This window comes from Eptesicus fuscus, chromosome 13 (genome assembly GCF_027574615.1).
Source record: "Eptesicus fuscus isolate TK198812 chromosome 13, DD_ASM_mEF_20220401, whole genome shotgun sequence".
In the NCBI taxonomy this organism is placed as follows: domain Eukaryota; kingdom Metazoa; phylum Chordata; class Mammalia; order Chiroptera; family Vespertilionidae; genus Eptesicus; species Eptesicus fuscus.
Window position 1 is genome coordinate 968,558 of NC_072485.1, and position 27,265 is coordinate 995,822.

General features: G+C 49.9%; 1 protein-coding gene across 1 annotated transcript in view; it reads right to left on the reverse strand.

Annotated features, from left to right (window-relative positions):
• Positions 1-1,798: 1,798 nt before the first annotated feature.
• Positions 1,799-27,265, reverse strand: part of CBL (Cbl proto-oncogene) — a 101,187-nt gene continuing 75,720 nt past the window's right edge. Inside the window, exons 12-16 of the mRNA XM_054724573.1 lie at positions 26,888-26,982; positions 8,631-8,771; positions 4,872-4,972; positions 3,907-4,086; positions 1,799-3,147 (exon numbers count right to left, since the gene is read on the reverse strand). Of these exons, the coding sequence (XP_054580548.1) occupies positions 2,876-3,147; positions 3,907-4,086; positions 4,872-4,972; positions 8,631-8,771; positions 26,888-26,982 (789 nt within the window). The 3' untranslated portion in view covers positions 1,799-2,875. The remainder of the gene's footprint in view (positions 3,148-3,906; positions 4,087-4,871; positions 4,973-8,630; positions 8,772-26,887; positions 26,983-27,265) is intronic.

Here is a 27,265-nt window from a genome sequence, read left to right on the forward strand (position 1 = left end):
GCAGGAGGGCAGGGAGAGGTGGGGAGAGAGGTCTAAGGGAGAGGGCAGAGGGAGAGGGCAGGGGGAGCGGGGAGAGAGGGCAGAGGGGGAGGGCAGGGAGAGGGGGGAGAGAGGGCAGAGGGGGAGGGCAGGGGGAGGGGGGAGAGAGGGCAGAGGGAGAGGGCAGGGGGAGGGGGGAGAGAGGGCAGAGGGAGAGGGCAGGGGGAGCGGGAGAGAGGGCAGAGGGGGAGGGAAGGGGGAGCGGGAGAGAGGGATGAGGGGGAGGGCAGGGAGAGGGGGGAAGAGAGGGCAGAGGGGGAGGGCAGGGAGAGGGGGGAGAGAGGGATGAGGGGCAGGGAAGGGGGAGGGGGGAGAGAGGGGTGAGGGGGAGGGCAGGGGGAGGGGGGAGAGAGGGATGAGGGGGAGGGCAGGGGGAGAGAGGCGGGGAGGGAGGCTGGAAGAGTGACCGGAAGAGTGGCCGTCTGCTCTTACAGAGAGAACACAGATACATGCCCAGCCCACTCCTTACCTACAGGGAGGAACGCCCCGCGGCCCAGTTTCTCCCATTGGGGAGCGTCGGGGGAGATGGCGGGCGGATGCCGGCCGAGGTGGCAGGAGGCTACCATAAGCACCAGGGCCCTGCCGGTGGCCCGGGTGGTCCCGTCGTCCCGGACACCAATCAGTTGCAGGTTCAATCCACTGGTCGGGGTGCCTATGGGAGGCAACCATGGTTCCTCTCCCTTCCTCTCTCCCTCCTTCCTCTCTCTGACATCAGTAAGAACTTACCCGAGGGTGAGCATGAGGAAAAGGCGGCCAGGAAGCAGGAGGCTGGGTGACAAGAGCCTGCCGCACGCCAGGACAGGGGCCGCGGAGGCGAAGTGTCCTGTCCACCTGATGGTCAGAGAGAGGACTCACTGGTGACAGAGGGAAGAGAGGAGTTTGTCAGAAATGGCAAACTCCAAATAAAGCCGCTGGGAAAGGGATTGTGGTGGAATTCCCAGAGCCAAAGAGTGAAGACCTGCCACACAGATGGAGTAGAGGAAGGAGTTGCTAGGGCCTGAGTCAGAGAGAATGCGGGACTTCACACTTGGAGACCCTCAGAAGGAGCCACGGGAGCCTGCAGGGCCGGGACCTCGGGGCGCCATCCGGGAGAGACCCTCGCAGGGCGCTCTGAACCCTGGAGGCCCAGATGATGTTCAACCACCACGTGCTCCCCAGCGGGCCCACAGGCCAGGCGGGAGGGACCTGGGCCGCACCAGGGCCCGGCAGGGAAGGGCGGCCCGTGGCCCCACAGGCCAGCGCTCTGCAGGGAGAGGGCCGCAGAGCCCGCGTCTCCCGGCCCACAGGCGTGGGCGGCGCCATGTGCTTCAGTTCTTTGTCCGAAGGCTCCAACGTAACAAAACACACACGTCGGTGTTACCACAATGAGACCCTGTCCTGGCGCCGGAAGGCAGATCGCTGCCACTTCCCCGTCGTCACCCCCCTGAGGGCGCTGAGCTGTGCCCAGCGGGGGAGGCCCTGGGAACATGCACTGCCCACCACGAGGCATGAGCGGCTCTCAGGTGAGAGGGTCAGACCACAGGCCTGCGAGGAGCTGAGGCGAGGGAAGAGTTAGAAGTTTAGCGACAGATGACGGGATGGCAAACGCTCTAAGGAGACCGGAGCTGGCTGAGCCCAGGGGGCGGGCGTGCGGGGGGGGGGGGGGGGGGGGGGGGAGGTGCAGGGGGAGGGCTCTGGGCGGCACCCCGCGGTCTCGGCAGTCGTGAGCACAGTGAGTGCCGTCTAGCCACTGTGGGCACAGGTGCCGAGTGTGCAAGGCCCTGGGGGACGAGGAGGCAAAGGAGACCCTGCCTTCCCCAAATCACAGGCGCCAGAGAAAACCAGGCTGCGGGGCACAGGACGGGCGCTCACCCCAGCAAACGCTGTGCCGCCACCGGGCCGGCACCCACACCCGGAGGGCAAGGACACCCGGCAGTGGGGACACAGCCAGGCTGCCGGTCCAGGAGGCGCCGTATCAGCGGAATCGATTCGCTGGGAAGAAACACTGAACAAACAGATCCCAATGGTCTGTTTTGTGCATTTTATGGACAACACGGTCAAGAGCATGTGAGGTGGCTTCTGGAAGCTTCAGGGCGTCGGCCAGAAGCCACACAGGATAAATGCTCTCCACCCCCCCCCATCAGGGCGGCGGCCCCGACTCATTCCGGGGGGCCTGGGGGCCGAGGCCTCTGCCACAGGCAGGCGTTCTGTCGTTAGGTCGCCGCGACGCCTTTTAACGGAGCCCCTCCAGGTTCCCATAGAAACGCTTGGTGCTCCATCAACCGTCCTTCCCGCGTCTCCACACCCACCAGCACCCACGCACCGGAGCACCCTGTGAGCCAGCGGAGGGAGGAGGGGGGGCTAACGCGGGGAGCCATGGCGAGCGGCCGGCCTGGGGGTGCGGCGGCCGCACACACGCGGGTGGGGGACACCACGGCGCAGGAAGTTTTCACACGGTTCCTTCCGAAACCCCTGGTGCTGGCTTCCCGCCTGGGATGAACGGAGACAGCGGGTTCGTCTCAAAATCACAGGACACACAGCCGGACAGACTGACACAGCCACAGTCTTCGCGCAGGAAAGCCCCGGGTCTCCCACTGGGTGAGAGCGCAGCGCTCCTCCCTCTCGCCGCTCCCGGGCGGCGTTTTTACAAGCGCCCCTCGCTGGGCGGGGCCTGAGAGCCTCCAGCGCACGCCCCAACCAGGACAACAGCACAGCCGCTCCATGTTCATCCACCGCTTTGAAAGCCGAGCCACAGGGACGCCCACCGCAGGGCCGACCTCACTGCCAAGTCTCCGGGAGCCCCTGCCCGGCGCCCGGGGAGCCCAGCCACTTCCTCGCCAGCGCAGGCCGAGGGGTGCTAGGTGGCCACGTGGGCGGGAGAAGAGATGGACACGAACTCGCGGAGGATGTTCTTGGCCATGTCGATGTTGTTGTGAGCGATGAGCAGGGCTTTCTGGATGTCCTGGTGGGAGTAGCCCTGGCTCAGGAGGCTCTCGATCTCGCTGGAGAGCTGCGGCGAGGTGGCCGCCGTGGCACCTGGCTGGCCCGGCCCCGCCTTGCGCTCAGAGTTGATTCTCCGAGGGAACGGCTTGGGGGGTCTCTCGGGAACTGGGGAACACTCCGTGAAGTCTAGAAGAAATAAGAAAGAAAATGTCTGCAAACCTGGGGGACCTTAGCTACTGCAGGAGTAACACCAACGTGCGGCCGTCGGATGTCGCCAGCCGCCCTCGGGGACACAGGCTCTTCAGTCCAAGGCTGGTCTGGGGGCCCCTGCGCCTCCTCCCAGTGGGGGCCCCTGCGAACACCCCACCCCTTCCCTCCTGGCTCTCCCACTGCTGCCACAGCACCTCATCCACATGGCAACACGCAGCACACTTGGCAACACACGCCTCACGGCCTGGAGTCGTTTGTAAGTGTTTCTGAGAAGGCACGACAATTCTCCTTTTGCAGATAACAAAGCAGACACGAGCACCATTCGGGTGAAGCGTGAACAAGGCGGCCTGGAGGCTGCACACGCCGCCCTCAGCAGCCACCGCCCAGGAAGACACCCTGACCGTCAGGCCCAACGGCGCTGCCCGGCCAGCACCCCTTTCCCAGGGAGGGGGCCGCGGCCGAATGCGTGGCCTGAACCATCGGCTCAATGGCCACTGTCCTCACACCCTCAGAGGCGCCACGGGCGCTGGGGGGGCCACTGTGTAAGGAAACACCTCATTTCTGGCCAGATCCCAGGGTCTGACTACAGTTTAATTTCCTAATTCGGGGCCTAGCCCAGCTCCCCCCCTCGGATGGACTTCTTTGTCCACTGCTTCCGGCCACGAGCTCCTGGTCGCCGGGTGGGCAGGCATCGCTGCTCAGCGCCGAGGAGGAGCCGGGCAGCCCGAGACTCACTTGCGGGGTCGCCTTCCAGAGACAGCCAGCCGAAGGAGAGGCTGGCCTTGGCGGTGTCGGAGAGCGTCCGGCGGGCCGGCGCTGCGGGCACGGGCGGCTTCGGGACGTCGTAGCCCTCATCTTCGTTTTCCGATTCCTCGGGGCCGACGCCGGCAAGGGCTGCAGCCACGTCCCCCTCACCTAGAGCAAAGTGCACGTGTTACCTTCGCCTCCCATACTTCACCTTAAACACGCAACAGAAGGGCATCCGTCACCCGTGCACGTATGTACAGTCAGCTGTCACTGCATGTTTCCTGTGGGCCACACCCCACGGAAGGCCTGGGGTGGAGATAAAAGAGACCGAGGACTCACCCTACCCCAGGCCTGAGCTCCCCTCCCTGCACATGCCCCAGCGACCCTGCCAGGCAGGCCCCAGCACCCTCTCTGCATTTCACTCCGACAGCCAGGGCCCTGTGCGCGGCCCGGGACTCACCACCCACACAAAAGAAGTTCATCGATGCTAAAAAGCAATGGGAGCGCCCTGGCTGGTGGGGCTCAGTGGGAAGAGCGTCGGCCTGCGGACTGAAGGGTCCCGGGTTCGATTCCCGGTCAGGGCACATGCCCAGGTTGCAGGCTCGACCCCAGTGGGGGGCGTGCAGGAGGCAGCCGATCCATGGTTCTCTCCCAGCATCGATGCTTCCCTCTCCCTTCCTCTCTGGAATCAATGAAATAAACACATAAATAACAAGCAGTGGGTACAGGGAGCTGCCTCCCTGGGCCCCGGCCCTGGGAGGAGGGGAAGCACAGACTCTGGCTGTACGAACAGGAAGTAAAAGAGAGGCGGGTGTACTGTCCGTGGGTAAACTATATTTTGCAAATAAAATTCTTTACAATTATTTTCTGCTCAGATCAAGCTGTCTCACCAGCGAAGTGCCATGGGCTCCTTCCGGGGCCACCATGACCTCAGGGAGCGGAAAGCCACTCACCAACGGAGCTGCCCTCTGCGCCGGCCGGCGCCCCCGGGGGCTGCAGGGTGTACATGGCTTCATAGGTGCTGCCGTCCGCCTGCTGGTCACCGCCGCCCGCTCTGACCCGGAAGAAAGCAGAGCAAGGTCTCAGAAACACGTCTGTCACCCGCGGACTCACTGAGACCCATCCCCTCACTGCTGCTCTGGAGCCCGCCCCCATCAGGCAGCACCATCCTTCCACCGGTGTCACTGAAGGCGGGAGACCCACCCCTGTGTGCATACCAGGGTGTGTGCGTACCAGGGTGTGTGCGTGCGAGGGGAACGGGGTGTGCGTGCGAGGGTAACGGGGTGTGCGTGTGAGGGTAACGGGGTGAGCGTGCGAGGGTAACGGGGTGTGCGTGCGAGGGTAACGGGGGTGTGTGTGCGAGGGTAACGGGGGCGAGCATGCGAGGGGAACGGGGTGTGTGCGTGCAAGGGTAACTGGGTGAGCGCGCGAGGGTAACGGGGTGAGCGCGTGAGGGTAACGGGGGTGTGCGCGTGTGAGGGTAACGGGAGTGTGCGCGTGAGGGTAACGGGGTGTGCGTGTGAGGGTAACGGGGGTGTGCGCGTGTGAGGGTAACGGGAGTGTGCGTGTGAGGGTAACGGGAGTGTGCGTGTGAGGGTAACGGGGCGAGCGTGTGAGGGTAACGGGGGTGTGCGCGTGTGAGGGTAACGGGAGTGTGCGTGTGAGGGTAACGGGGTGTGCGTGTGAGGGTAACGGGGTGTGCGCGTGTGAGGGTAACGGGGTGAGCGCGTGAGGGTAACGGGGTGTGCGTGTGAGGGTAACGGGGGTGTGCGCGTGTGAGGGTAACGGGGGTGTGCGTGTGAGGGTAACGGCGCGTGCGTGTGAGGGTAACGGGGCGAGCGTGTGAGGGTAACGGGGTGTGCGTGTGAGGGTAACGGGGTGTGCGTGTGAGGGTAACGGGGGTGTGCGCGTGTGAGGGTAACGGGAGTGTGCGTGTGAGGGTAACGGGGCGAGCGTGTGAGGGTAATGGGGTGAGCGCGTGAGGGTAACGGGGGCGAGCGTGCGAGGGCAACGGGGTGTGCGTGCGAGGGGAACGGGGTGTGCGTGCGAGGGTAACGGGGTGTGTGCGTGCGAGGGTAACGGGGTGAGCGTGCGAGGGTAACGGGGCGAGCGTGCGAGGGTAACGGGGCGTGCGTGCGAGGGTAACGGGGCGTGCATGCGAGGGTAACGGGGTGTGCGTGTGAGGGTAACGGGAGTGTGCGTGTGAGGGTAACGGGGGTGTGCGTGTGAGGGTAACAGGGTGTGTGTGCGCATGTGACAGTAATGGGGTGTGCGTGCGAGGGTAACGGGGGTGAGCGTGCGAGGGTAACGGGGGTTGTGAGTGCAAGGGTAACGGGGTGTGCGTGCGAGGGTAAGTGTGTGAGGTTGCTGTGGTGTGAGTGTGAGGTTGCTGTGGTGTGAGTGTGAGGTTGCTGTGTGAGTGTGAGGTTGCTGTGGTGTGAGTGTGAGGTTGCTGTGTGAGTGTGAGGTTGCTGTGGTGTGTGTGTGAGGTTGCTGTGGTGTGAGTGTGAGGTCGCTGTGGTGTGAGTGTGAGGTTGCTGTGTGTGTGAGTGTGAGGTCGCTGTGTGTGTGAGTGTGAGGTCGCTGTGGTGTGAGTGTGAGGTCACTGTGGTGTGAGTGTGAGGTGCTGTGGTGTGAGTGTGAGGTCGCTGTGGTGTGAGTGTGAGGTCGCTGTGGTGTGAGTGTGAGGTTGCTGTGGTGTGAGGTTGCTGTGGTGTGAGTGTGAGGTCGCTGTGGTGTGAGTGTGAGGTCACTGTGGTGTGAGTGTGAGGTCGCTGTGGTGTGAGTGTGAGGTTGCTGTGGTGTGAGTGTGAGGTCGCTGTGGTGTGAGGTCGCTGTGGTGTGAGTGTGAGGTCGCTGTGGTGTGAGTGTGAGGTCGCTGTGGTGTGTGAGGTCGCTGTGGTGTGTGTGTGAGGTCGCTGTGGTGTGAGTGTGAGGTCGCTGTGGTGTGAGTGTGAGGTCGCTGTGTGAGTGTGAGGTGCTGTGGTGTGAGTGTGAGGTTGCTGTGGTGTGAGTGTGAGGTGCTGTGGTGTGAGTGTGAGGTCGCTGTGTGAGTGTGAGGTTGCGGTGGTGTGAGTGTGAGGTTGCTGTGGTGTGAGTGTGAGGTCGCTGTGTGAGTGTGAGGTCGCTGTGGTGTGTGTGTGAGGTCGCTGTGTGAGTGTGAGGTCGCTGTGGTGTGAGTGTGAGGTGCTGTGGTGTGAGTGTGAGGTCGCTTTGGTGTGTGTGTGAGGTCGCTGTGGTGTGAGTGTGAGGTCGCTGTGGTGTGAGTGTGAGGTTGCTGTGGTGTGAGTGTGAGGTGCTGTGGTGTGAGTGTGAGGTTGCTGTGGTGTGAGTGTGAGGTGCTGTGGTGTGAGTGTGAGGTTGCTGTGGTGTGAGTGTGAGGTGCTGTGGTGTGAGTGTGAGGTGCTGTGGTGTGAGTGTGAGGTTGCTGTGGTGTGAGTGTGAGGTGCTGTGGTGTGAGTGTGAGGTGCTGTGGTGTGAGTGTGAGGTGCTGTGGTGTGAGTGTGAGGTCGCTGTGTGTGTGAGTGTGAGGTCGCTGTGGTGTGAGTGTGAGGTCACTGTGGTGTGAGTGTGAGGTTGCTGTGGTGTGAGTGTGAGGTGCTGTGGTGTGAGTGTGAGGTGCTGTGGTGTGAGTGTGAGGTCGCTGTGGTGTGAGTGTGAGGTTGCTGTGGTGTGAGTGTGAGGTGCTGTGGTGTGAGTGTGAGGTTGCTGTGGTGTGAGTGTGAGGTGCTGTGGTGTGAGTGTGAGGTGCTGTGGTGTGAGTGTGAGGTGCTGTGGTGTGAGTGTGAGGTGCTGTGGTGTGAGTGTGAGGTTGCTGTGGTGTGTGTGTGAGGTGCTGTGGTGTGAGTGTGAGGTGCTGTGGTGTGAGTGTGAGGTGCTGTGGTGTGAGGTTGCTGTGGTGTGAGTGTGAGGTGCTGTGGTGTGAGTGTGAGGTGCTGTGGTGTGAGTGTGAGGTTGCTGTGGTGTGAGTGTGAGGTGCTGTGGTGTGAGTGTGAGGTGCTGTGGTGTGAGGTTGCTGTGGTGTGAGTGTGAGGTGCTGTGGTGTGAGGTTGCTGTGGTGTGAGTGTGAGGTTGCTGTGGTGTGAGTGTGAGGTGCTGTGGTGTGAGTGTGAGGTTGCTGTGGTGTGAGTGTGAGGTGCTGTGGTGTGAGTGTGAGGTTGCTGGGGTGTGAGTGTGAGGTGCTGTGGTGTGAGTGTGAGGTGCTGTGGTGTGAGTGTGAGGTTGCTGTGGTGTGAGTGTGAGGTGCTGTGGTGTGAGTGTGAGGTTGCTGTGGTGTGAGTGTGAGGTTGCTGTGGTGTGAGTGTGAGGTGCTGGGGTGTGAGTGTGAGGTGCTGTGGTGTGAGTGTGAGGTGCTGTGGTGTGAGTGTGAGGTGCTGTGGTGTGAGTGTGAGGTTGCTGTGGTGTGAGTGTGAGGTGCTGTGGTGTGAGTGTGAGGTTGCTGTGGTGTGAGTGTGAGGTTGCTGTGGTGTGAGTGTGAGGTGCTGTGGTGTGAGTGTGAGGTGCTGTGGTGTGAGTGTGAGGTGCTGTGGTGTGAGTGTGAGGTTGCTGTGGTGTGAGTGTGAGGTGCTGTGGTGTGAGTGTGAGGTGCTGTGGTGTGAGTGTGAGGTGCTGTGTGTTGAGGAGACAGAAGCAGGTTTGCCTACAGCCTGAGCTGTAACTGGGCTCGGTTATGAGTGCGGCAGCAGCAGGCAAGCGGGCGGCTGGGAACCCACCGGAGGCTCGGGGCGGTCTCGAAGGGCTGCTTCCCCTCCGGCTTCGGAAGGCCCACGGGCCGCGAGGAGGGCGTCATGTACTCGGCGTCCTCCTCGCTCTCGCACTGCGCCCCGGGCGGCAGCGTGGGCAGAGGAAGAGGTCTGGAAGAGGAATAAGACAGAAAAGAAAGCGAAGAAGGAAGCTGGAAAACCTTCAGCATCAAACAAGTGTCTTCACAACCACCACCGCTCCGATGAGACGAGAAATGGGTGCCAGCCAGGGAAGCCCCCTCCTGCTCAGGGAGGCGCCTGCTGAAACACTCCTTTAGCGGGGGGCGGGGGGGGGCTCAGGGTAAACGGTGCCGGCGGACACTGACTCGGGGTGTGAACACAGCAGTGTGCAGAGGATCGCTGTAGGCTGTGCACCTGAAACCTGCGTGGTTCTGCTAACCAGCGTCACCCCAATAAACACAACAAAAGGGGGAAATTTTAATAAAACACACTAACTTCAATTTTCACTTTTAACCGACAAGGTGAGGCTGCTATGCAGAGGTGAGGGGGTGCACTGGGAGAGGGCTGTGCCCCAGGGAGCCCCCTCAGCAGTGGACCGTCGAGCGCTGCGTGCTGGCTTCTCGCGAGGCAGGAAACACGCACACCTCGGCTCTAACGTCAGTCACAGCCTGCGGACAGCTTTCTCCTGTCTTATCTTGTAGCATAAACAGGTTCCCTGCTCATACTGTGCAAGAGAAATCCTGTGTAACAAAGAGCTAATATGCTAATGGCCGTGACGCCCTCACGCCGTAATGACCATTCAGCAGGAGGCTGCGTCCACGGCGGGGCGGAAGCGGGGAGCTGCCCGAGGAGGTGGGACTAACCCGAGGCGGACTCATGGAACTGAGGGCGGGGCTGGAAGCAGCCAGAGAAGCCGGAGGGGTTGGGGGCGGGTCCAGGTGCCCTCGAGCTCTGGGGGGAAAGGGCAGGGTGTCAAGGCGGGGCAGTGGGCAGTGGGCGGGGACAAGCGATTTCGCACACCGGGTCACTAGTAGGAAATAAAAAGATATAAAGTGCGTGGCAGTCAGCATCAAATCGGGGACCACCCCCAAGTTTCCAGGCCTGGCCTTCCGGGACCTGGCCATGGCACTCACACGATTCTCCAATGTTAAACAGGACTTCTCCTGTCACCCACTCTGAGACCAGGCGGAGAGGAAACGTGAAACCAACAACAAAAGCCCACGCAGTCCTGTGAGGAGCGCACGGGGACAACTGCTCTGGGAGGGGGAGTGCGTGAGCCCCTCCTCCCTCTGTGCCTTCTGCACATCCTGAAGAGTCCGAGAAACACCTCCTGGATTTCTCAGTCAGGTTTACTTGATGTTTATTTTTCCTAATTATAAAAGCAAAAGCTGCTTATTAAAAAAACTGGAGTGCTAAAAAAAAATAAAAAATAATAAATAAATAAAAACACTGAAGTGCTACAGAAACCTAACAGATGACCATCCCCTATAATCTCACTTCAGAGTTTTTCTTCATATTACGTTTATTATTATTATTATGTCTTCATATTACGTTTATTATTTGTGCATTGCATGCTAAAGTTCTGAAGTAGAACTGTATTGGTATCTACAGTGTGCCTGGAAATGCATCAATAAAGTAAGAAAGATTGACGGATGGGTGAAAGTACAGATAGATAAACGTGTGACAAAACGAGCATAATAAAATACTAATGGTAGAACCTAGGCGGGGAATATACGAATTTTCACTCTTGCCCAGCTAGTGTGGCTCAGTGATTGAGCGTCGACCTACGAACCAGGAGGTCACAGTTCAATTCCCAATCAGGGCACATGGCTGGGTCGTGGGCTCAATCCCCAGTAGGGGACGTGCAGAAGACAACTGATCAATGATTCTCATCATTGATGTTTCTATCTCTCTGTCCCTCTCCCTTCTTCTCTGAATTCAATAAAAATATATTTTAAAAAAATCTTTCATTTTATGTTTTAAAACTTTTCATAATAAAATGTTTGGAGGGGGGGAGGCAAACAACCCATACAGATTAGCAAAAAACAACAAAATAAGTATTGGTGAAGATGTAGGAAAATGGGTATTTTCTTTTTGTTGTTTTCTTTTTTTAAATGGATACTTTCTTTTTTTTTTTTTTTACTTTTTTTTAAATTAAGGTATTATATGTGTACATATCTTACCATTACCCCCCCACCCCACACCCATACATGCCCTCACCCCCCAGAGTTCTGCATCCATTGGTTATGCTTATATGCATGCATACAAGTCCTTCGTTTGATTTCATATCTCCCCCACCTCTCCCTAACTTTCCCCCTGTAATTTGAAAGTCTATTTGATGCTTTACTGTCTCTGTATCTATTTTTTTTCTTTCTTTTTTTTTGTTTTGTTTGTTCATCAGTTTATAATGTTCTTTATTATCTTAAATGGATACTTTCTTACATAGTTTTGGAAATAAAGAAATATATGCTATAACTTTTCTGGAGTGTAATTCAGCAAAAGTATTTAACCAAACATACAAACCCTTATACTCAGAAATTCCATTTCTAGGAATTTCCCTGAGGAAATAATAAAGAATGTCCACTGTAGCATTATTTATAACTAGAGGCCCGGTGCACGAAATTCGTGCACTCGGGGGGAGGTGTCCCTCAGCCTGGCCTGCACCATCTTGCAGTCAGGGAGCCCTCGGGGGATGTCTGACAGTTGGACGTCCTTAGCGCTGCCACGGAGGTGGGAGAGGCTCCCGCCACCACTGCTGCACTCACCAACCGTGAGCCCAGCTTCTGACTGAGGGGCGCTCCCCATGGGAGTGCACTGACCACCAGGGGTCAGCTCCTGCATTGAGTGTCTGCCCCTGGTGGCCAGTGCGCGTCATAGCAACCAGTCGTTCTGTTATTTGGATGATTTGCATATTAGCCTTTTATTATATAGGATACTAAGCGACAGGCAACCACCTGTTAAATAACAAGGAGCTGAATACATTTTAACCCTCCCCCCGCCACACCCGTCTGAAGTTGACTGTCCTTAGTGCCTCAGGGCTCCGGTCAGAGCCTCAGAGGTCTCTGCTCCTGCTCAGTAGGTCTTACCTATTCCCACAGTGAGAGCGCACTTAGGTCAGCTCCTCTGCTTTGCAAGCAACTGAAATAATGTGAAAATCACTGCGGTAGAAGACTATGGAATGACATCCGAAGATGTTCGAGATACTCCCGGCGAAAAACAGCATGTGCAGTATGATTCTGTACACAGAATGGCAGTGAACATACATCACATGCTAACTGAGGTAAGCATGGATGACTTCCCTTTCTTCAGCAGTGCTTGTCTGTACTTTCTATGTATTCTATACTTAGCACACTACTTCCATGAAAAGAAAAAAGTTATTACAAGGGCAATAAAATTTTTAAATTATAATTCTTTTTGTTGATGATGTTACTCTCTCTATATAAAAGCATAATATGCTAATTAGACTGAACGCCCTTCCAGGCGACCTTCCGGACAAAGCCGGGGCTGCGAGGGAAGCCCAGGTCACGGTGCCAGAGGGAAGCCAGTTCTGGCAGCCGGGGGAAGGAAGGCCTACTCTTGCATGAATTTCGTGCATCGGGCCTCTGTTAAAAATATAAAAATGCACCTCCTCATTAAGCATTCTGCCAACACATATTTTATTTTTTAAATACATTTTTTATTGATTTCAGAGAGGAAGGGAGAGGGAGAGAGAGAGATAGAAACATCAATGAGAGACAGAATCATTCTGCTCTCATCAGCACCCGGCTCACAGGTCCCAGAGGCACGCCCGAAGCCTCCTGCTCTCTGTCCTATGCTGTCCCTTCCATATTTTATTTACTCACTATTTATTTTAAAATATCTTCATTCATTTCAGAGAGGAGGGAGAGGGAGAGAGAAACATCAGTGATGAGAGAGAATCATGGATCAGCTGCCTCCTGCATGCCCCCTAATGGGGATCGAGCCTGCAACCCTGGGCACGTGCCCTGACCAGAATCGAACCTGGGACCCTTCAGTCCACAGGCAACGCTCTATCCACTGAGCCACACCAGCTAGGGCCCAGCACATATTTTAAAACATTCACCATCTTTTGTCACAGAAATTCTACTTGGGCTGCATCTCTGATTATGTACAAAAATGTTCATCAAAAATTTATTACAGTAAAGCTTTTAAACAAAATAAATATACACCAATGGGGGGATAATTAAAATATGTGACAGTAATAGTCACATTATATATGTAATCATTAAAAGTACAGATTTTGAAGAAATTTTAAATGGAAAGAAATGCCCAAGATACAATGCTAAGTTTAAAAAGGAGAGAACATAATACTCTATCTTGATCGAAAACATAGATACATTTTACATGTTTACAGCCACGGCCAAGCAACAAGCCATCTACCCACCTGCCCAGAACAGCCCCCGAGGAAGCACGATACAAGACGAGAGAAAGAAGGCCTTGGGAGAGAGCTGAGAACCATATCTCATGCATGTGTGGGATCTGACACTGAAACTCGTGGACACACACAGCCCATGGCGGGGGCCAGAGGGAAGGCGTATGGGTGTGGGGAGAAGGGGGCCTAATATGAGGACAGAAGGGGATCTGACTCTGGGTGGTGGGGACACCATGCAATACAGATCTGGTCACAGAAACTCACACCTGAAACCTACATGCCCACGATGACCAATGTCACCCCAATCAATTAAAACCAAGAAGGCTTTGGAGAGCAACCGCACAGCCAGGACTCGAGAGGCGGCCGGGGTTCCGGAGCAGGGAGCAAACTGATGGAAGCGCCACGCTACGCCCGGGGTTTCCAGGGCGTTTCAGCAGGCGGGGAATTCGGGGTGTCAGGATAGCCCATCTGTGAGAGGCCACAACCCTGAAGAAGGGAAGAGCCGAGGAGGAGGGTTCTCCTGTGCTGCAGGTTCCCTGGAGTCAGGCTGACCCCTGACCCGAGCGCCTGGAGTCAGGCTGACCCCTGACCCGTGCGCCTCGAGTCAGGCTGACCCCTGACCCGTGCGCCTGGAGTCAGGCTGACCCCTGACCCGAGCGCCTGGAGTCAGGCTGACCCCTGACCCGTGCGCATGGAGTCAGGCTGACCCCTGACCCGTGTGCCTGGAGTCAGGCTGACCCCTGACCCGTGCGCCTGGAGTCAGGCTGACCCCTGACCCATGTGCCTGGAGTCATACTGACCCCTGACCTGTTTGCCTGGAGGCGGGTGCTGGTTCCTCAGGCGAAAGCAGCCACCGAGGAGGAGTGGACGCTGGTTGGACTGCCAGCTGGAGTAACAGGCAGGCCTTTCCAATAACTATGTGATCAGTAAGAACAGAGAATGGAGAATTTTTATTAGAAAACTAAAATCAATACATTTTTGGAGAAACCAAGATGGCGGCATAGGTAAAAACCTGAAATTGCTGCCTCTCACAACCACTTCAAAACTACAACTAAAAGACAAAATGGACATCATCCAGAACCACAGGAAGGCTGGCGCAGTGGAAATTCTACAACTAGAAGGAAAGAGAAAAGCACACTGAGACTCACAGGAGCTGCGGAAGTAAAGGCAGAGGTACAGAGGCATGTGCACGAGGAGAGGGCTGGCAACTGAGGACGCAGCTGGCTTTTTCAATCAGCAGGGAGACACAATCTCCTGACTGCTCTGAACTCCAGTTCCGGGTGAGACTCTGGGGACCCAGATTCATACGGGAAGAAACTGGATTGTCTGGCATCGGACGGAACTTGAGGGTGGCTTTCTCTCAGAGGTGCTTGCAGCGATTACCAAGGGAAACTGAGAACCGGGGGCCTCGTAGAGCAGGGCTGACGGGAAGCCATTGCTGTCTGCTCTGCCCTGAGACTCCGCCCCATCCAAGCTGTGCACAGAGGCTTTTCCATATGAATGGCCTGGTCCTTTGAAATCTAAACTTACCTAACAAACTGCAGCTGAGTCAGAGAGACCCAGGACATCCAAAAGAAGGCCCAAGGCCCCACAGCAGCTTGCATTGCTTCACAGCTGGGCCTCATCTGGGCACCTCCAAACCCCAAACAAAGAAGAGGAATCTGCATATGTCTCTGTAGTTCCTGCTGGGTGGCCTCAGGCAGAGGCTAAATTAGCACCTCCTTGAAGATCCAAGAGCCAGTGTACCCAGGGGTCAGAGTAGGACCATCTAGATTACAACTCTTCAGATCCATAAGGGACACACTCAGGGGGCAGACTCAGTGAGCACCAAAGCCCCACTGAAGCAAGTCTTGCCTCATAAGGGTGTCTCCAGCACAGAGGTTCTCCCATCGTAGACACAGCTGATCCTCACAGCCAATTGGCCTGGAGGTCAATTCCTCCCAGTGATACCAACAACAATCAAGACTTAACTACAATAAGGCTGTACACACAGTCCACAAAGGGGTGCACCAAGAGAGTCCACCTCAGGTGACTGGGAAGGCTGAGCCACTGGGCCCTATAGGACACCTAGCACACAAAGCCACTCTATCAACACAAGGAAGCAGCCAAAATGCAGAGACAAAGAAACAGATCACAAACAAAAGAAATGGAGGAAAGCAAACTACTGGATATAGAGTTCAAAACCACGTTTATAAGGTTTTTCAAGAATCTTCTAGAAACCACCGATAAGTTTAGTGAGACTCTCGAGGATATGAAAAAGGACCAACTAGAAATTAAGCATACACTGACTGAAATAAAGAATAATATACAGAGATCCAATAGCAGACTAGAGGATTGCAAGAATCAAGTCAAAGATTTTTTTTAAAATATATTTTATTGATTTTCCACAGAGAGGAAGGGAGAGGGATAGAGAGCTAGAAACATCGATGAGAGAGAAACATCGACCAGCTGCCTCCTGCACACCCCCCACCGGGGATGTGCCTGCAACCAATGTACATGCCCTTGACCGGAATCAAACCTGGGACCTTTCAGTCTGCAGACCAACGCTCTATCCACTGAGCCAAACCGGTTTCGGCAAGTCAAAGATTTGAAATACGAAGAAGCAAAAAACACCCAACCGGAAAAGCAAAAAGAATGAAAAAATATGAAGATAGTGTAAGGAGCCTTTGGGACAACTTCAAACGTACCAACATCCAAATTATGGGGGTGCCAGAAGAAGAGAGAGAGCAGGATATTGAAAACCTATTTGAAGAAATAATGACGGAAAACTTGCCCCAACTGGTGAAAGAAATACACTTACAAGTCCAGGAAGCACAGAGAACCCCAAACAAAAGGAATCCAAAGAGGACCACACCAAGACACATCATAATTAAAATGCCAAGAGCAAAAGACAAAGGGAGAATATTAAAAGCAGCAAGAGAAAAACAGTTACCTACAAGGGAGCACCCATACGACTGTCAACTGATTTCTCAACAGAAACTATGCAGGCCAGACAGGAGTGGCAAGAAATATTCAAAGTGATGAATAGCAAGAACCTACAACCAAGATTCCTCTACCCAGCAAAGTTATCATTCAGAATTGAAGGTCAGATAAAGAACTTCATAGATAAGAAAAAGCTAAAGGAGTTCATCACCGCCAAACCAGTATTATGTGAAATGCTGAAAGGTGAAGAAGAAGAAGAAGAAGAAGAAGAAGAAGAAGAAGAAGAAGAAGAAGAAGAAGAAGGTAAAGATAAAAATTATGAACAACAAATACATATCTATCAACAAGTGAATCTAAAAATCAAGTGAATAAAAAATCTGATGAACAGAATAAACTGGTGGATATAATAGAATCAGGAGCATAGAAAGGGAGTGGACTGACAATTCTCGGGGGGAAAGGGGTGTGAGGGGTGCGGGAAGAGACTGGACAAAAATCATACACCTGTGGATGAGGACAGTGGGGGTAGGGGGTAAGGGCAGAGGGTGTGGTGGGAACTGGGTGGTGGGGAGCTATGGGGGGGAATAAGAGGAACAATTGTAATAATCTGAACAATAAAGATTTATTTAAAAATATTTTTTTAAAAAGCTGATGCTAGCCCTGAAATAAAATAAAATAAAATAAAATAAAATAAAATAAAATAAATACATTTTTGAAAATGACATGGAAATTCTAGAACCTAAAATTATAGTATCTGGCCCTGGCCAGTTTGGCTCAGTGGATAGAGTGTCGTCCTGCAGACTGAACGGTTCTGAGTTCGATTCCGGTCAAGGGCATGTACCTTGGCTGCAGGCTCCTACTCGCCCTGGGCCCTGGTTGGGGCACGTGCAGGAGGCAACCAATCAATGCGTTTCTCTCACATCGATGTTTCTCTCTGTCTTTCCCTCTCTCTTCTACTCTCCCTAAAAATTAATGGGAAAATATCCTCGGGTGAGGATTTAAAACAAAACAAAAAACCCAACAACATAAAACCCATAGTATCCGAAAATACAAATTCAATATTTGGACTTAGGGCAGATTAGACACTGCAAAGTGATAAAGGAAGTGGAAGATAGCAGGAACTATTAAAAAAAAGAAAACAGAATGAGCATAACGCCCACGTTAGGAATGGTGAGAAGCCGGCCGGTAGGTAACAGGAGGGCCAGCAAGAGAGGAGAGAGACTATAGTACTCAGGATATTTTAAGAAACAGTGGGCTCGAATTTTCTAAGCCATTAGCAACATCTAACCACAAGAAGGAGCAAAGCCCACAAACCTCAAGGACATTAAGAAAACTGCTGGGCCCTGACAGTTTGGCTCAGTGGATAGAGCGTCGGCCTGCGGACTGAAGGGTCCTAGGTTCGATTCCGGTCAGGGGAATGTGCCTTGGTTGCGGGCACATCCCCAGTGGTGGGTGTGCAGGAGGCAGCTGAACGTTTCTCTCTCATCGATGTTTCTAACTCTATCCCTCTCCCTTCCTCTCTGTAAAAAATCAATTAAAAATATATTTAAAAAAAAGAACACGCATACATAACCATAGTGTATCCATCAAAATAAAATTAACATTGATCTATAAAAAAAAGAAAGAAAAAAAGTAAACTGCTGGGACCCAAGACCAGGAGGCCCAGAGAGGAGACATTGCCTTTAAGGGAGCACACCGAGGCCAGCAGCTACGTTTTCAGCAGGACAACGGCAGCCAGGAGGCAGGGCGTTGCTATTTTAATGTTCCACATGACAGTAACTCTAGCGTAATACTAGATACAGTGAAAATACCTTGCAAAAATGTCACAGTGAAATAAAAGGTATTTTCTGTCAAACAGAAGATGTTTTCCATCAAACGAAATCTGGGAGCATTCACTGATGGGAGACACGTACATTCACCCACCCCACGCCTGTATGCTCTCTCTGTCTCTGTCTCTAAAGGAAGCTCTTTGGGCCGAAGAAAAAGATTCCAGATGGAAGCATGGCAAGCAGTAAGGGTTGAGGAGACTGGAGAGTAAGTATGTGGGAAATTACATGTACGCAAAGTGTGAAGAGCCAGACTCTACTGAGTCCAGGGTACATGAAAGGATTGCCCAGAATAACTGTTAAAAAGAATTATTAAAGGGGGAAATGTTAAAACTACTTTGAGAAAGTAGGAAAATGAACCAAGAAAATATGGGAAAAAGAATGAAAACAAATATTCCAATTATTATAAGACAAGGCTGCTAGATTGGACTTAGGGGGAAATGTATTTTCTGTTTGTAAGAATACCCCTTAAGTGAAAGAACACAGAAAGTAGAAGGATGGTCCAAGATCATACAAACACCAACTAAAGAAGAACTGATGTAGCTACTCTATTCTATTTTTTTTAATTTTATTTTTACAGAGAGGAAGGGAGAGGGATAGAGAGAGTTAGGAACATCGATGAGAGAGAAACATCGATCAGCTGCCTCCTGCACACTCCCTACTGGGTATGTGCCCGCAACCAAGGTACATGCCCTTAACCAGACTAGAACTTGAGACCCTTGAGTCCACAGGCCGACGCTCTATCCACCGAGCCAAACCAGTTAGGGCCTCTATTCTATTTTTTAAATACAGTTTTATTGATTTCAGAGAGGAAGGGAGAGAGAGAGAAACATCAATGATCCTGGTGAAGAATCATTCACTGCCCAAACAAAAATTATGGAAATTTAAAAATATACTTTTTAAACAGTATATTTTAAACAATTGATCAAAGAAGAAATTACAAGAGAAATTAGAAAATATTTAGAGGGGAATAAAAAGGAAAATCACGAACCAAAACTTATGGGACTCAGTGAAAGTAGTGCTAAGGGGTAAATTTATAGCTGTAAATGTTTGTTAAAAAACAGGACTAGCCCTAGCTGGTTTAGCTCAGTGGATAGAGTATTGGCCGTGGATTGAAGGGACCCGGGTTCGATCCTGCGCATGCCCTGTTTCAGGTTCCATCCCGAGTAGGGGGCATGCAGAAGGCAGCTGATTGATGATTTTCTCTCATCATTGATGTTTCTCTCTCTCTCTCTCTCTCTTTCGTATATTAAAAAGAAAGTTTACCTCAAAATGAAGCAAGGACCTAAATGTAAGACCTAAAATTAAATAAATCCTATATAATAAAAAGCTAATATGCAAATTGTCTCCTTGGGAATTTGACCGACCTGGAGCTCGACCGCTTGCTATGACGTGCGCTGACCACCAGGGGGCGGCGTGGAATGAAGGAATGCCCCGGCCGGCAGCCGGCAGCCAGGGGAAGGAAGGCCCCAATCAGCCCTGATCACCGGCCAAGCCTAGGGACCCTTCCCGTTCACGAATTTCGTGCACCGGGCCTCTAGTTCTAAAATAAAACACTTAGAAGAAAACATAGGACAAAAGCTTCATGACATTGGACTTGGCAGTGATTTCTTGGAAATGACACCAAAGGCACAGGTAACAAAGGAAAAAATAGACAAATTGGACTTCGTGAAAGTTTTACATCAAGACCAAAAGGGCAATCCATAGAATGGGAGAAAATTTTTGCAAATCATATATATGATAAGGGATTAATATCCAGGATAAGAACTTCTAAAATTCAACACAAACAACCTGATTAAAAAAATGGTCAATGGGAGGAACCAAGATGGCACTGTAGGTAAACGCCGGTATTTACCGCCTCCCACAACCACATCAAAATAACTACTAAAATACAGAACCATCATTCACAACCACCTGAAAGCTGGCTGAATGGAAGTCCTACAACTAGAGAAGAAAAGAAGAAAGCACATTGAGACTGGTAGGAGGGGCAGAGGTGTAAAATGGGTTGTGTGCCCTTTTTTTTTTTCTTCTTCTTTTTTTAAATATATATATATTTGGGTCCTCTCTTTCTTGATGAATCTGGCTAATAGTTTATCAATTTTATTTATCCTTTCAAAGACTAGCTCTTGGTTTCATTGATTTTTTTTTTTTTTAGTCTCTATGTTATTTATTTCTGCTCTAATCTTGATTATTTCCTTCCTTCTACTTATTCTGGGCTTTTCTTGTTATTCTCTTTCTAGTTCTTTAAGTTGCAGGGTTAAATAGTTTATTGCTGATTTTTCTTGTTCTTTGAGGTAGGCCTGTAGTGCTACAAACTTCCCTCTCAGGACTGCTTTTGCTGTGTCCCAGAGATTTTGGGTTGCTGGGTGTTCATTTTCATTTGTTTCCAGGAAGTTTTTTTTTTAATTTATTTATTGATCTCTTTGGTAACCCATTCAATGTTTAATAACAGGCTATCTAGCCTCCATGTGTTTCAATGTTTTTGAGTGTTTTTACTGTAGTTGATTTCTAATTTCATTCCACTGTGATCTGAGAAGATGCTTGATATGATTTCAATTTTCTTAAACTTGTAGAGACTTGCTTTGTGTCTTAACATGTGGTCTATTTTTGTGAATGATCCATGTGCACTTGAGAAGAATGTATATTCTGCTGCATTGGGGAAAAATGTTCTATAAATGTCAATTAAATCCATCTGATCCAGTGTGTTCTTTAGAGTCACTGTTTCCTTACGTTTTTGTCTGGAAGATCTATACAGTGAAGTCAGCGGGGTGTTAACCTTTTGCACTCGGATGTCGAGTGTGACTCGACATGGTTAGCATCGGTAGCAGCTCTTTTTATACTCTTTGAATGTATCAATAATTTGAATTATAAAAAAATCCAAATAAATAAGTTTGTATGAAAAGAAACTCCAGTTTTTTATTCTACTGCCGCGCTTTGTAAAATCTGGGGTATTTAAAAAATTAAATCCCGAGTAGAATAAAGGAATCGAGAAAAAAGCAAGCAAGTGCAAAGGGTTAAAGTCCCCTACTATGACTGTATTGTTGTCGATCTCTCCGTTAAAGTCCTCCAGAAGGTTTTTTTTTATATATTTAGGTGCTCCTATATTGGGCACATATATGTTCATGAGGGTTATATCCTCTTGATGGATCGATCCCTTTAGTGTTATGTAGTGACCTTTGTTGTGTAGAGTCTCTTGTGATGGCCTTCATTTTAAAGTCTATTTTATTGGATATGAGTATTGCTATTTCAGCTTTTTTTCCTTTTCCATTTACATGGACAATTTTTTTTCCCCATCCCTTTACTCTCATCCTGTGTGTGTCTTTTGTTGAGGTGGGTCTCTTAGAGCCAGCATATAGTTGGGTCATGTTTTTGTATCCATTCAGCTACCTTACACCTTTTGATTGGAGCATTTAACCCATTAACATTTAGGGTTATTATTAACAGGTATTTATTTATTGCCATTTTAATTCTGTATGCTGAGGTTTCTCTCTTTGTTTCTTCTTCTCATTACAGCAATCCCTTTAGCATTTCTTGTAATGCTGGCTTGGAGATGATATACTCTTTTAGCTTCTTTTTGTCTGGGAAGCTCTTTATTTCACCATCTATTTTGAATGATAGCCTTACTGGATATAGTAATCTCGGTTTCAGATCCTTGCTCTCCATTACCTTGAGTACTTCATGCCATTCCCTTCTGGCCTGTAGTTTCTGATGAGTCATCAGGTGTCAGCCTTATGGGAACTCCTTTGTAGGTAACAGTTTGGTTTTCTCTTGCTGCCTTTAAGATTCTCTCTTTGTCTTTAATTTTTGGCATTTTAATTATGATGTGTCTGGGGTGGGCCTGTTTGGGTTCTTCTTGCTTGGGGTTTCTGTGCCTCCTGAACTTGTGTGAATTTTTCCTTTACCAGGTTAGGGAAGTTTTCTGCCATTATCTATTCAAACATGTTCTTTCGGCCTCTTCTGGCACACCTCCTATGTGAATATTGTTACGTTTCACATTGTCTCACAGCTTCCTTAAATTGTACTCCTGTTTTTTAATTTTTTCTTTTTGGTTCTCTGAGTGATTTTTTTTCAACCCTGTCTTCTTCCAATTCACTGATTCGATCCTCGGCTTCCCCTAATCAGCTGTGTATTCCTTCCAATGTGTTCTTTATTTTTGCTGTGTCATACTTTATCTCAGACTGTTCTTTTTTCATAGTTACTATATCTTTTTTCATGCTGTTGAGCATCTTCATCTTCACCATCATTACTCTGAACTCTGTTTCAAATAAATTTCTTACCTCTGCTTCATTTATCTCTGCTTCTGGAGAATTCTCTAGTTCTTCCATTTGGGGTTGCTTCTTTGTCTCCTCATTTTGGCTGTCTGTTTGGGTTTGTGACTATGTATTAGGTAGATCTGCTATGCCTCTCAAGCTCCAGTGCAGGACAGTGTCAAATGCTGTTTCTGACTAATTAGATCAGGCAAAGACTCAAAGCCTCCAGAGCCTGCCTGCCTATAGATTGATAGGATTCCAACTTGAATTGCCCCCAGGCTATTGTCTTCAGGTGTGGTGAGAGTTTTTTCAACAGAGTGGGGCAGTGGCTTCTGCCTGAAGGCTAATTGTTATTTTTGGTCTCTTAAGTGACTGAGGACAAGGTGTTTTCCAATAGGGTGAGTCAACTGTTTTTCCTCCGCTGTGTGAGGGAATGACTCAGCCCAGGAAACTGGGGGTGTCTGCCTTCTGAGCTCTATCCCCCCGAGTCCCCAGTCCTGGTTTCTGCTCACACAGCTCCAGTCCACTGTGCCCTCCTTCTGCCAGAGCACAAGGTGGGTGGCTACACAGGGAATTTTGTGCACTGGCCCTTTAAGAGGGTACTGAATTTTCAGCTGTCACTTCCTGGCAGACAGCACCCCACTGCTTTTCACAGCCAGATGTTATGTGGGTACCATCCTCAGATTTGGTGCTCTCTGCTGGGGAGCCCAGCTTGGGGATTAGATCCCAGAGTTCTCAGGTGCAACCCCCCACAGTTGAGGTATCTCTCCAGAACTTCAGTTGCTGTCTGCAGCACCCGCCCAGCCCTTTTGTGCCTCTGCCTCTCCTACCGGTCTCTGTGCAATCTCCAATTTCGGTCCTCAGGTATTAGGGTTCTCTCCTGTGAGTTTTCCATTCATTATTCAGGAAGTTTTCTGTATTTTAGTTGTAATTTCAGTTTTTTCCTGGGATCATGTTCATGCAGTATCCACTAACTCTGCCGCTATTTTTAATCCTCTCTGTGTGCCCCTTTTTTTAATCGGGAGGGGTATCTCAGCTGCAGAGGCCTCCCACGAGGAGCAATGGGTCCCAGCCCGACACCAAACCCCCAGCCCAGGGTACCAGAGCTGGGAAGAGACATTCCCATAACTATGAGTTGTAAAAACCAGTGGGGATTGTGGCTGAGTGGCAAGGAGGCTGCTGGAGACCCAGGTAGTTTCACTTAAAGGGCCAGTACACAAACTTACTCAGACATGATCCCTCTGAGATACAGTGCCAGGTGGCTCTGGAGGACCCAGGGACATATAGGAAGGAACTGGATTGTCTGTCACTGTCGCGGGAACTTAGCAGCAGATTTCTCCCAGATAAGGAGTCCTCGCAGGGATCACTGTTCCTATGTTGGGACCTCCCCTGTTGCAGAGCTGACTGACAGACATATCTGAGTTTCCATCAGCCTGGCTCACACTGTTCGCTCTGCCCTGATGATTCTCTGAGACCCCGCCCCACCCAAGTTGTTTGCAGCAGCTTTTCCATATCAATTTACTATCCTGACTCAGGCTTCAGATTTTGCTAAAATCTCTCAAATAAGCAGCAGCTGAAGTCAGCGTGCCTCAAACCTATCAATAAAATGCCAAGACTCGGCACTAGCACCAGCCTGCCTTGCTTCACAGCTTGACCTCGCATAGGCACTTCACAAGCCCAATACAAGTAGCAGCCATCTGCAGATCTCTCTGTAGCTCCTGCCCAGTGGCCCCAGGTAGTGGCTGACTTTACACCTCCCAGGAGGCCCCAGAGCCAGTGCACCCAGTGGACAGCTTCAGACCATAGCAGATTACACATCCACAAGTGACACACTCAAGGGGAAGACTCAGTGAGCACAAAAGCCCCACTGAAGTAAGTCCTACTCCATAGGGGTGTTTCCTGCACAGCAGCTCTCCCACTGTAGTCCCTGCCAATCCTCACAGCCTGGAGGTCAATTCTTCCCAGTGACACCAACAGCAATCAAGTCTCAACTACAATAAGACTGTGCTCACAGCCCACACAGGGGCACACCTAGAGTGCCCAGCTCAGGTGAGTGTGGAGACTGAGCCACTGGGCCCTACAGGACACCTACTACACAAGGCCACTCTACCAATTCCAGGAGACATAGCAGCTCTACACAATACATAGAAACAAACACAGGGGAGCAGCCAAAATGCAGAGACAAAGAAACATGTCACAAATGAAAGAAATGGGAGCAAGCAAACTACTGGATACAGAGTTCTAAACCATGGTCATAAGGTTACTCAGGAGAGCTTCAGTCGACTCGGAGAACTTCAAGGGATTTAGTGAGGCTTTCAAGGATCTTAGTGAGAATGTCAAAGACATGAAAAAGGACAAGTCTGAATATACTTACTGAAATAAAGAATAATTTACAGGGATTCAACAAGAGAGGATTCCGAGAAACAAATCAATTATATGGAATATGAGGAAGCAAGAAACACCCAAGCAGCAAAGAAAAAAGAAAAATAATACAAAAATATGAAGATAGTATAAAGAGCCTCTGGGACAACTTCAAGCATAACAACATTTGCATTATGGGGGTGAAGAAATAATGACAGAAAAGTCCCCTACTGGTGAAAGAAATAAACTTACAAGTCCAGGAAGCACAGAGAGTCCCACAGGAATTTAAAGAGGACCACACCAAGACACATCATAATTAAAATGCCAAGGGTTAAAGACAAAGAGAGAATCTTAAAAGCGGTAAGAGAAAAGCAGTTAGTTACCTACAAGGAATCACCCATATGACTGTCAGCTGATTTCTCAACAGAAACTTTGCAGGCCAGAAGGGAGTGGCAAGAAATATTCAAAGTGATGAACAGCAAGGACCTACCATCAAGACTACTCTACCCAGCAAAGCTATCATTCAGAATTGAAGGGCAGATAAAGAGCTTCAGAGACAAGATAAAGCTAAAGAAGTTCAGCACCACCAAACCAGTATTACATGAACTGTTGAAGGGTATGCTTTAAGAAGAGGGAGAAGAAGAAAAAGATGAAAAATATTAACAATAAAATGGCAATAAATACATATCTATCAACAATGGAATCTATAAATCAAAATAAACGAACAAGGAATCTAATGTACAAAATAAACTGGTGAATAGAATAGAATCAGAGGTATGGAAACATGGAGCAGACTGTTGAATCTCACAGAGAAGGAGAGGTGGGAAGAGATTAACCAAAGGTTTTATATGCATACCAGAGGCCCGACACGAAATTCGTGCAAGGGGCTTGGTCCTCGCAGCCGCGGCTTCATCCGGAAAGATGTCCGGAAGTTCATTCAGCTGTCCAGCCTAATTAGCATATTACGCTTTTATTATTATAGATATGCATTACCTATGGACACAGACAATAGGGCGTTCATAGGTAATGCATGGGGCGGGGCAGGAACCAGGTGGAGGGGGGCAATGAGGGAAAGAAGGAGGGACGTCTGAAATACCCTTAACAATAAAGATTTACTTAAAAATGGTCAATGGCCTTCAATAGAAATTTCTTTAAAGAAGATATATGAATGAACAATAAGCACACGAAAAGATGCTTACTATCATCATTAATCATCAGGGAAATGCAAAACAAAATTACCAGGGAATACCACCTCACACCCATTAGGATGGCTGATATAAAAAAATAAAAATAGCCCTAGCTGGTTTGGCTCAGTAGATAGAGCATCAGCCTGCGGACTGAAGGGTCCCAGGTTCGATTCTGGTTAAGGGCACATGCCTGGGTTGCAGGCTTGATCCCCAATGGGGGACATGCAGGAGGCAGCCGATCAGTGATTCCCTCTCATCATTGATATTTCTATGTCTCTCTCCCTCTCCCTTCCTCTCTGAAATCAATAAAAATATATTTTAAAAATAATTAAGTAGAAAAAAAATTTAAAAAAACAAAACAAAAACAGAAAATAACAAGTGTTGGTAAAAATTTGGAGAAATTGGAACCTTTGTGCACCATGGTTTGGGATGTAAAATAGTACAGCTGCTGTGAAAAACGGTATGAAGGTGCCTCAAAAAAAAATAGAATTACCATATGATCCAGCAATTCAATTTCTGGGTATACACCCAAATAACTGAAAGTAGGGTCTTAAAGAGATAACTGCTCACCCGTATTCATACAGCGTCATTTGCAATAGCTAAAACAAGGAGGGCCCGTGTCCATTGACTGATGAATGGATAACCAAAATGTCACACAGACATGCACTCGTATGGCACTCAGCCTGTAAAGGGCATGTTCTCCAACTGGCTGCAATGAGACGGACCGGGGGACATCCTGCTGCGTGAAATAAGCCAGGCACAAAAGGCCAGCTACGGTGTGCTTCTCCTGACATGAGGAATTCAGAGTAATCAAAGTCACAAAGACAAAAGTATAATGGTGGCCGTCAGGGGCTGGCAGAAGGGGAAATGAGGATTTATTGTTAATAGGTATAGAGTTAAACAAAATAAAAAGAATTATGGAGATGGTGATCATTGCACAATGTTAAGTTTTAATTAATAAAACTAAACTGTATACTGATAAATAGGTCAGATGAAAAATTTAATGTCGTGTATTTTACCACAAAAAAAAGTAGGTACCCAAGAATTAAGAATTAAAATAAAAAATAAGAATTCAGAAATTAATTTTTTAAAAATCAACAAAATCCAAAATTGTTTCTTTGAAAAAATATAGTAAAATTGATGAACCTCACCCAGCAGGACTGATCTCCGTACATTTACACAGAAAAGAATGGGAGGGAATAGTCCAAACACAAGCAGGGCGTTTTTCTCTGTGCAAATGCAGACCCATTTCACTTTCCTCCGAGTTTTCTTTTCTGTAGGTGAACCCTTTAGAAGGACAGCGCCCGGGGTGAAATGCAGGTTGTAGACTCACCTGGCAGCCAGGGAATAAATGGCATTGGCCGATGCGGAAGGTTTGATTTTGGGGTGCTCACACTCTGGACCTGCTAATGGGCTGCTATTCATATTCTGGAAAGAAAAGTTTTGAAAAAGGACCTTCTTAATACAGCTAAGCATCTCCTCTCACTAACCTATTGACAATAACAAGAACAGTAACAGACACAGACCTCACTCCACGCCACTCCCGGGTTATTACATCTAACCAAAGCACAGCCGTTCCAGGCTCTGAAAAGCTCGAATGTAGGGAGGTGAGGGAGATAGAGATAAAAAACAAGCCAAGGACATATGTATTTTTTCTTAATTCTAGAAATATTTGTGAAAACTGTCTACACAAATACCATTTCTAGCTTTA